General features: G+C 36.3%; 1 protein-coding gene across 1 annotated transcript; it reads left to right on the forward strand.

Annotated features, from left to right (window-relative positions):
• The first annotated feature begins 929 nt into the window (after positions 1-929).
• Positions 930-9,598, forward strand: LOC131307606 (tobamovirus multiplication protein 2A-like). The gene is made up of 7 exons (XM_058334228.1): positions 930-1,125; positions 1,975-2,224; positions 5,712-5,811; positions 6,629-6,709; positions 6,794-6,898; positions 8,172-8,384; positions 9,243-9,598. The coding sequence occupies exons 2-7, from the start codon at positions 1,986-1,988 to the stop codon at positions 9,348-9,350; spliced, it is 846 nt and encodes a 281-aa protein (XP_058190211.1). The 5' UTR covers positions 930-1,125; positions 1,975-1,985; the 3' UTR covers positions 9,351-9,598.
• Positions 9,599-11,029: the final 1,431 nt, after the last annotated feature.

Genomic DNA, 11,029 nt, shown 5'->3' on the forward strand with positions numbered 1-11,029 from the left:
ATGGCCAAAATTTGATAAGTTGCTAGGAGGTTACTAAATTTAGTTATTACAACGTAAGAGTATCAGCAGTGGAATAAGCAAATATAAATAATCAAAATATACCACATCAGATTTTGATTATCCATTTAGAGGTTGCTAAAATTAGCAATATCAAATTCCACATTGGTTATTTTTTGCCCATAATCAAAACCAATGGGCCTTCCAAACTTTTTCCCTTCATTTCACGCATATTTTAAAAAACGGTTTTTGAAGGGAAAAAAAAACAGTTTATGTAAGAAACAGTTAAAAAAAAATAGTTTTTCGAAACAAAAACAGTTTTTCAAAAAACACACACTTTGTTTACTTAAAAAATGTAAATACAATTTTGAAAGAATTGTATTTACAAAAATAGTTTTGAAATTTTAAAAACTATAAATACAGTTTAAAAAAAACAGATTTTGTGTAAAAAACAGTTTTCTATAAAAGAGTTTTGAAATTTCAAAAACAGTTTTTTGAAAAACACACTTTATTTACTTACATTTTTTAAAAATTTTGAATTTTTTTTTTGTAAAAAAAAAAAGTTTCTGAAAAAAACAGAAAAAAAAAATCTGAAAGTTACACAGTTTTTTAAAATTATTTTTTGAAAACATTGACGAGAGAGAGAGAGAATGGAAGAGAGAGAAAAAAAATTTGATGAGTTACACAGTTTTTCCAAAATTTGATGAGTTGTTAAAGAGGTTGCTAAATTTGGTTATTCTAATGTGAGCACTTTTTTATCCAACATTGCTAACTTTAACAATTATTTATTTTGCTTATTCCACTGTGAATGCTCTAAGCACTTTTTTAGCATATATTACTAACTTTAACAACCTTCTGGTTTTGATTATTACATTGTGATGCTCTCATGTTGAAACTTGAAAGGCAAATGTGCACATAGTGAAGGTCGAGGTGCCACAATCAATATCCAGCTGGCGATAAACACAGAAAAAAAAAAAAAAAACGAAAACGAAAACAGGGAAAAAGAAGGGCGACTTTTTTCTTCTCCTTTCCGATTTCCAGAACCACCTCAACCTCTCTCTCTCCCCTCCGATTTCGAATATTTGGAGCCTCCAAATCTGCAACTCAGTTACCATACCCCCTCCCTTTGTAAGCTCTCTCTGCACAATTTTGGCATGATTTTTATGAGTTCTCTCTCAACTTTCATCTTTTTTCCATACAAAAAAAAAAAAAAATTCCTGCAGTGGGCAATTTAGCTTTCTTCGTGATACGTTTCATTCCACGGCCTGACCATAGGGAATCACAAGTCCCTTTAATTACCTCAATTTCCACCATTGAAGTGATGAATTTTTCCTTAGGTTCTGTTTTGATTCGACGGTAAATTGTTCTCAACGGAATGTTGTGGGGAATAATTTTGAGAAAATTTATGTGAATTCACTAATTCATGGCGAGCTTCAAGTTTAAATCTCGTCAAATCTGAATGTATATCTTCCTTTTTTGCTGGATGTGAATTAAGGGTCAGTTTGGAATAGCCGTGGGATTCAAATGAAGTGCTTTGACATTTTTCCATGACTCACGAGTATCGCCGAATACGGCTTTGATAGTTAACCCAGGCACATATTGAGTTTGATAGCTCATTTACGATGGATTTCGAAATTGATACTTAACAATTGTGATATGAATGGTTGTAGTTCGACAATGATTGCAATGGGATACATTTTTTGCCTACTTCTAATCCATCTTCGACTTCAATTTTGCAAGTAGCATATTTCTAAACATTGTATGCTTTTGTTGGAATTGGTCCAATTGGACATGAAATCCCTTATTTAAGATTCCAATCTGTCCAAACAAAGCCTTAATTATTATATTTTGCTGTTGAAATAAAGAAGGTTAAGTTTCTGTTATTACATTTCGGCATTTACTGTAGTGATTTGGGCAGTCAATGAATTTAGAAGGTTATTCGCAGGGATTTTGACTTGTGATTGGAAGAACGTGTAGGATTGTAGATAATGGCGTGTCGGGGGTTTTGGGAATGCATATTGAAGCTTTTGAACTTCTTATTGACTCTTGTGGGTCTGGCCATGGTGGGTTATGGGATCTACTTGTTCGTGGAGTACGAAAAGTCATCTTCTTCTGATGATTCGACTGCAATTGCCCCCAGTAGCGGTGATATGATACAGCTTGGTCGCCCAATGCTCATGGCTGTTTCCCTGTCAAGCAGCATTCTTGATGACCTGCCAAAAGCCTGGTATGATGGTCTACCTTGAATCTGTTTGTGCCTTTTGGTTTATATACCCATTATTGGTGGGAGTACCTTATACCTGTTTTATGTATCATTAGAATTGGATTCAATATTGTCAGTACCTCACAACACACGATACTTATCTACCCATTATTTTGCCTTTTGGTTTATATGCCCATTATTGTTTGGATTGTTATCGATAAAATAGTGCAAGATAATTTCGTCCACAAGTGAAATACACGTTAAGATCATTTACCCTGTTATATAATCTTAACTTCCATTACCCTTTTAACACCCTGAATTAAAATATCAATACTGAAGAACCATTCAGTGCATTCACCATCAAACAAATGGCCCATGCAAAATTCAGTAGCTGTGAACAACTTAAAACTCTTGCACCAAATGCAATGATGTTCAAAGTCAATGCAAAACTCAGCGCACATACAGATATATGATACATATGCATAAATAAATTTCCAACACAATCCATCATGCCACACTATTGTCTGTTTTACTTGTGCTCTGAGGAACACTGCACACATAATTATAGCTTATATAGCATAGACTAAATACATAATTTGGAATTCTAAAACAACTCAAAAATTCATGAACCAGTAGTTGTAGTGCGATATATGTTCAAGTTAGCATCTAAGAATATATATGTAAGTAACTAACATGATGTACCTTTAAGTAACCAAAATGATGTACCTTTTCACCAACCACCCAAAGTTTACGCACTACGAATTAATGATCAAAATTTACCCACCTATGTTCTCTTATGTTGTAAGTATATCAACCGCTTAATTACTCACTATCACTTCCTCAGTAAGTGATCCCAACTTAAAAGCCCAACAACAGTTTACATAATTATTACCTTAGCTCTAATACCAATTTGTAACATCCCATCCATCAAATTCTCCTCTTGTTACACATTCTCCTTTAAACGGTATCCCCTCCCCCCTTTTAAGCTCTCATTTTCTCCCTCCCAGCCTAGTTATGAAGACTTGCTTCCTTCTCCTTCCCTATTAAGCTCTCATTTTCTTCCTCAACCCTCTCTGTGGCCTAGTTATGAAAACTCGCTACCTTCTCCCCCCTTCGCTTAACTTTCATTGTCTTGTTGTATTTTATCACCTTGTTACATTTGCTGGCTCATCCTAAGAACTTTGAAGGAGGAGTTCACACATGGCCATAACAATCCAAACAAGCTTGAAACCAACCCATGTGAAGACCACCTCCCACCGATGTCCCAAACCCGAGTCCATGATCTGCATAAAATTCTAGTATAATTGAATACTTTGTCCCTTTTGTAACATAGAATGTATATCCTATGATAATATATCATGTACCAAGGTTATGAATCCTGTACCATACCGGCTAAGAAGCACAGACACGTCTACACTCTACTGGCCTCACGTATCCATGTCCAACACGTGTCGGTCACGGACACGACACTCTCCGGACACATATTGAACATGTGTAAATACTTGTCCAACGTTTTTATTATATTTCTTTTACTTAAAGACACATTGTGGATACTCTAGGACATGTTGTCAACGACATTCATATGAAATCATAACATACCTCTATAATACAAATACACCTCACATTTGACATGTTCCCGATGTGTCTATGTCCTAATTTTCGGAGAAATGATGTGTCCGCATGTCGGTGTCGTGTTGTGTCCCTATTCTGTATCCATGTATGTGCTTCTTAGCGTACCAGTATTGTCAGTATTGTCCAAATCCGTTACCCTACACCTCTAATTCCGTTCCGCCTTAAATACTAGTCAGTACCAGATGGTACCACAGTACTTTTAAATTTATTTTATGCTTCAATTACCGGACATTCCGGTCGGTATTGGTAAATACCGGACGGTACCGGACTACTTTTTCTTTTTCTTTTTAATAAATGTGTTTATTGTACTAAATTTTTTTATGTAGGAAAATAACACTAATAACGATAAATCCTAAACAGTGACCGGTATTTCACCGGTATGTACCATACCAATAGGAAAACCAGTACTCTAGCCGGTACGGTATTCAGAACCTTGTCATGTACGTTTGTCTTTTTTAAAAATGGTTATCCTACTTCTGAATACTGGGGGACATTACTGTATCCCTCCCTTTTAAAAATTTTGTACTTGACTTTAACATGCTGTACAAGTGAATGTTGACTTATAATCATCTACCATTTAAAATTTTGTATTTGGACTTTAACATGCCGTACAAGCAAATGTTGACTTATAATCATCTACCATTATATTGATAATCTCTTTCCCTATACTTCAATCCATATGCTGATCAGTTCGGAAGTTTGCATATGCTCGCACTAAAAATAAATAACTTAGCCAACCAATACTCTTTTTGCACACCACATGTTCAATTGCTACATAGGTAATCATTCCAAGCCAAACGACCACCACTATGGCTACATGCTACACAGGCAACACGGCTATGTATACATGCAATTGACGTATCGAATGGGCCCAATCTGTAATACATCTCAGTTGATCGATAAAATAGCTCAAGTTCCATCCCAAGATATTTAAGTTGGTCCAAGTGAAGTACCCACAAAAATTAGCGGATCTGTTTCACAATCTTTAACTTCCATTTACCATTTAATACCATGAAATAAAATGTCTGTATTGAGACTACTCATGTCTCGTGTGTATAGGCAATAGACATATCCAGTTTGGGTAATCGTTTGGTTATGTATCCAACATGAGTTAGCTTATGTCAGATGACTTAAGTCTTCTGGAAGTGTTGCCATTGTCAATCATTGACAACGGCCTTTTGATATGTGTCATGTGCGTTCTAGGTGGCTACACTTGCTAGTTAATATGTTTTACTTGCTTTTTTGGCCAATACACAGAAACCATGGAATCTTTTTCGAGATTGATGGGAAATCAGGTTGATCATAGATGAGATGCTTATTATTTGGAATGTTTACTTAAGGTATCTGTATCATTTATGGTGTTCCCATGACTGGAATCTGTATCATTGAGAAAGCTTAAGCTGTAAGGAATGGCTCAAAGTTCCCAACTATGTTTGTGAAATACTCAATGTATCCAACAACACCCTATGTCACATACAACCGTATTGCATGATGAAACTCAACTCAAACATCCAAACTAGGACCAAGGAAAAAAAATGTCGATTTCAAATGAGGAACTAATGCAAACATAGTGACTGGACCCAAGACCTCCAATAAACCAAGGCTCAGATGCCATATTATACAACTGATAATCACAAAAGCTTAAGTTGCTTGAAAATGGGCTTAACTTGTTTTAAGATATCAAACATAGTCATTACTAAACTACTCGAGGGATTGTGCAATGTTCCATGATTTTCGCAGGTGGTTTGTGATATACACTGTTTCACATTGTGTTGGTGGTTGTTTTGGGTCTAAATGCATGTAAACACTGTACACTTTATAATTGTTTTAAGGATATTTTGAAATGATGGCTAATTTTCTTGTGGTCATGTCTCTGCAGGTTCATATATTTGTTTATTGGTGTTGGCGTGGTTCTCTTTGTGATATCTTGTTTTGGTTGTATTGGAGCAGCAACACGGAATGGATGCTGTCTGACTTGTGTATCCTAATCACTCATGCATTCCACATGTATTGGAATATGAACCACTATGACTGTCGTGCTGCAGTTTCTATGTGATTGGAGACCTACACGACAAGCATCAATAGGGACCTGATGACAGTGATGATCATTTTAATGTCTGACAAGATGACATGCCACCATCGATGTGCAGTTCATTGCCTGAAACCTTTTTTGTCTCTAATTTTTCTTTTAGCTACTCTATGATGCCATTTTACTGAATGCAAAATCGGTTATATGTGTCATGTTTGTCAAGCATGTGTGGGTTAGTTTGCTCCACTGATGGAAGTAATCTTACAGAAACCAATGCCTTGATTGGATGGCATTTTGAAAAAAAAATTCCAACTCAAAATTTTCATTACCCCTACTTCGAATCATTATTCTAATTTCTCTCTCCAATCATTATTCTCATTTTTCTCTCTATCTCTCTCCACTCATTACCCCTATCTCTAATTATTACCCTAATTTCTCTCTCCACTCATTACTCAAAAATCAAACTCAAAAATTTTTAAAACACCATCCAAACAAGGCATAAGGTTTACAAATTTTGACTGTTGCTGGTGAAATGGCGAATGCAAACGCAATTCCAGTTTCCTTGTTGTCGTCATATTTTTGTTGATGATGGTGATGGCAATTTGTATTTCTGATTCGTTAAGCATGCCTATTTTGTTGGTTCCTGCATAAAGTTTGATTGACTAGACTTGTGTATTGTGGGCTAACTTGAATGTGTACTGTACTGCCATTTTTTTGTTAATTATTTATTTCGGGTCATGATGCATGGATTCCTTGAGTCAACACAGTATGCAGTATTAGTGGTATTGCTGATCTTGGTAGAACTGGCATGTGCAGCCTTCATATTTTTTGACAAAAGCTGGAAAGATGTGAGTTACACTTGACTTCTGGATTTTGAGTTTTAAGTTGCTATACTGGTGTACCTGATTAGTTGTATATATTTTTTGGTTCAGGAAATACCAACAGATAAAACTGGAGACTTTGATGTGATATATGATTTTCTGGAAGACAACTGGGAAATTATCAAATGGGTTGCTCTGGGGATTGTTATTTTGGAGGTAAGCATCAGAAAAGTCTCTTGATTTTGAGGCTTAATATTTGCTTGTTCTTTCTTGTCTGTGGGTGGCATATGTCATAAAGTGAGACTATTGCCTCATCAGTTTGTGTTGTCAGTTGTGCACATCAAGCATCTGATCTTTCATTTCTCGTTGACTGAATCCATGTCATCATTTTCCTTGCTCTTTTTTTAAGCACCCTCAAATGGGATCAAATGACCTGCTTACATGCCTGCCTGCTGGTTGGTTTACATTGCACTTGGTCATACCATCTCAAAAACTTGCCTTCTCTTCTTATCTTTAAGTTGTTTGTAACCCTCTGCCATCAACATGTACATCATGATAACATGCCTAAGAGTCTTGTATCTATGTAATTACAAGTTCTTGTTGGTGCTAGAAAGATTTTAAATTGGAGCGGCAAAACAGTTCATTGTTCTACTTGGACATGGGTTGATCTTTACAGGGGTAGAACTGCGATTGAGATTAGTACCGTTTCTCATATGTTGTAATGTCGGATGATTGTTGATTATTTGCTGGTCCAATGGTTGTGGTGGCCTTGCTTCATTGGTTGCCAATTGCTATGATGTGTTCTGAAAACCTTAGTTAAGCTGTGTAGTTGTGAATTCCAAGTAATATTACAAATTTGTCTGAGAGCATGTGGCAGTCTAGAGCTGTCAGACGTTAGATGGTGTCTTAAAAAGTTTTCGTGGTGGTTCATGATGAGCATAATCTAGAGGCTATATCAGATGGGTTGAATGAGTAATTGCATACAGCAGTTATGAAATCAAACTACTGGGCACTGTTTTTGTAATTGCTACCGACTTTTAATCATTAATTACTTAATTTTACCTTTCATTATGGTTCACTACAGTTTGGTGGGTTTAAGTTTTTCACAGATCTATCTACTGAGTCCTTGTTACATACCTGAGGATTCTATCATTCTGAGTTCTAGCTAAACTGTAAGCTCCCCCCTCACCCCCACCAGAAAAAATAGACAAAGAGGAATAGAAGGGCCTGAAAGGGCGTGGGATAGTGAAATAACGTGGAACATTTCATCTAGACAAATCTTAGAATCGATGTACCTTTTATTGGTTGCAAGTCCTAAAAACTTGATTAGGAAGGACGCATGCTTTTTGTTAACCACTGACATGAACTTGGCTGAATGTATTGAATAGTAGCAGTACTAGCAGACTGTATGTCATAGCACACACAGTTGCTTATGTTCGTTTGGTTCGAATTAACCTGTTTTTCTACTGTTTTACCTCTGTTATTGCAGGCTCTTCTGTTCTTGTTAGCTCTTATTATAAGGGCTGTAAACAGACCAGCAGAATACGACAGTGATGATGAATACATAGGTGGCCCCAGGCAACAAAACCGACAACCATTGATCAACAGGCCTCCGGTTCCCGTTACGGGTGTCCCTGTTGCTGGTGCCCTTGATCAGCGCTCAAGCAGAAACGATGCTTGGAGTACACGCATGAGAGAAAAGGTGCAATTTCTCTCTGGTACAACTAGTTAGAAAAGACTGGGGAACTTGGGAGTAGAGTAAGGGCGTAAGGGCATTTGCCAAGTGTCGCAGAGCCTGTTGATTTTAAAAACTGCTCTAGACTATCCTAGTTTTTTCTGAACTGGTTGTTATCTGATTATTGCATTTTTCCTCCATCCCAGTTTATTAGGGAATTCTTGAAATCCTATATTAGTGGCGATTTTGATCCATTCTCAAGAATTTTATTTACCAACTACGGACCCACTTTTCATCATTGCCAAGATTCCTTCTTCCTCTCTTCAAAGTTTAGCCCCATATCTCTGCACGTTCTCCATTTCCACACTGCGCAACCAGATCTTAATTTCAGACTCGTGGCTTTGAGTGTGACCACAATCTGTACTGACAGTTCCACTCTATGTTTTAATTAGAAAATCATGCATCTCAATTCTCTGACCTTTTGGCCTGAGCACCATTCAGAAACCCATCGACTCAACTATATGGGTGTCCTCGTGCACATGGAGGAAAACAGGAATGCATGCTCAAGTCACGCATATATTTCTGTTGTGTATTGTTTTAGTTTTGCCTATGTTCGCTAATGGTTAGCTATGTATTAGGTCATACTTGAATTAGCAATGCACCTTTTGTGTATGATTCTCTCGTTTATCATCCTACAAGTATCTGCTTTGCCAAGTTGCATTTTTATCAGTGATTTCCTAATGATCATTCCTAATATTCTCCCGAGGCATCATACTAGGAGTATTTACTTCTGTAGTGGATATCATTCTACGATTCATTTCATGAATGCTTCTTTTTGCTTACACTTCTATACCTGGCTTTGTTTCTCCTGCATGTAAAAACCAGTACGGGCTTGATACATCCGAGTTTACGTACAATCCCTCTGAGTCAAACAGATACCCGCAAACAGCTGCACAGCCAGCAGAGGAGAGGGGTCGTTGCAACATCCTGTAATCAACATCACCATCATGTAATCAATGTCTCGGTTTTGCACAAATCTGGAATTGAGTTGGTTTCCGGGAACTAATGTTTTCGACTGTTGTGTGAACTTTGTTATTGACAATGTCTTGGGTTTTGTCGAAATTGTCTGTAAAACACAGTTCTCATGAGCTTTATTGATTGTTTCCCTTTTCATATGCATTATTACCATTTAGTATGTAAAAGCTTGTGCTAGTAATTGAATTAGATTTTGTGCCGAGGCATTCTTTTTGAGTAGTTGTGTAAGACACGTATAACTTAAATTATTCAATTCACAACCAAAAATTATTTTAACAACTTGTTGGTTTTTTTTTTTTTTTTTTTTATAACTTATCTTGTCGTTATTTATTTATTTTTTTGTCAAATGATAGAAGAGATTATTTTTACATCAAATATAAAGTACAACGTATAAATCAGGGACACTACATCAATTGTGAGAGTCTACAAGATAACTAATATAAGAAATAAGTCCATTATAGGGTAGAAACAAAGAAATAAAGAAAAAACCCTCTAAGGGAAGAATACTTATACGTAGATGGGGAGACTTAAACTCCTGACCTCCTAATTAGATACTCCGTACAAGAGTTTTGACCCACTAAGCTAACACCACTTAGTTTTGTCGGTTTGTTCAGTATCCAGAATTTGATCACTGCTGATTAATAAAATCTTGGAATGACGTAAGAGTTCGAAGTATTTGCATTGACTAATGTTGTGGTTGGAAATGGCTTTGTTGAAGGATTGCCCACTGGTGGTGACCTTTATGCAAACAAATTTTGAAGTGGGCGTCAATTTCACCAACTATTCAGTAGGGAAGAAATGTTTGAGATTTATTGGGCTGTAGTTATTTCCGTAATGTTAAAAAGCAGTACATGGATAATCTTATTCATGGAGCCAATGGGCTCTAGTCCAGTTGGCATCTAGTGGTCCTCTCTTCGTGGGAGATTAGGGTTCGAGTCCCATCATGGATGTTCGGAGTTCAGAGTTATGAATAGCTTCTGAAGCTCCTTGTTGACTTACTTATTTAATCTTCATTAACATCCGTTGATGTATAAAATATTAGATAAAAATAAATAATCTTATTCATGGTTGATTGGTTGGGGTGGCCTAGGTATGAGTCGTATGAACGACTTTATTACTAATTGATTCGTAAGAATATACTCCACACTCCACAGCATGATCTTTGCAACACGAAGAAGTATTAAAATGTCACTGGGGCATTCTCATGTGCTACCATTGCCCTTCCTCTCACCTAGGACTGTAAATGAAATGAGTTGTTCGTGAGCTGTTCAAGACTCGACTCGATAAAGGCTCATTTAAGTTTGATTCGTCTACTAAATTAACTAAACCCGAGCCTCAATTTTAGGTTCGTTTAATAAATGAGCCGAATATGAACCTAACAGTATTCGGCAGTATTCAGCTCAATTAGGCTCGCGAACTTGGAGTATATGTATGTTATGGAAATTTTATATATGTACATAATGCAAATTTCAGAACTCGTACAAGTATAAATGTTTACAATTACTAAAAAACTTATTTATGTATATTTTCTTTATCATTTTATATATGTATGAACGTACTTATGTACAGACTAAAAATTTTATTTGCAATTCTGGACCTGTATGAGAGTATAAATATATGATATTAGCTCGTTAAGA

The sequence above is a fragment of the Rhododendron vialii genome, chromosome 11a (assembly GCF_030253575.1).
Source record: "Rhododendron vialii isolate Sample 1 chromosome 11a, ASM3025357v1".
Classification (NCBI taxonomy): Eukaryota; Viridiplantae; Streptophyta; class Magnoliopsida; order Ericales; family Ericaceae; genus Rhododendron; species Rhododendron vialii.

Coding starts and splice junctions, on each gene's coding strand:
- LOC131307606 (XM_058334228.1), top strand. CDS start 1,986: ATGGCGTGTCGGGGGTTTTGGGAATGCATATTGAAGCTTTTGAACTTC. Junction 6,710..6,793: donor TTGACAAAAGCTGGAAAGAT/GTGAGTTACACT, acceptor TTTTTGGTTCAG/GAAATACCAACAGATAAAAC. Junction 6,899..8,171: donor TGGGGATTGTTATTTTGGAG/GTAAGCATCAGA, acceptor CTGTTATTGCAG/GCTCTTCTGTTCTTGTTAGC.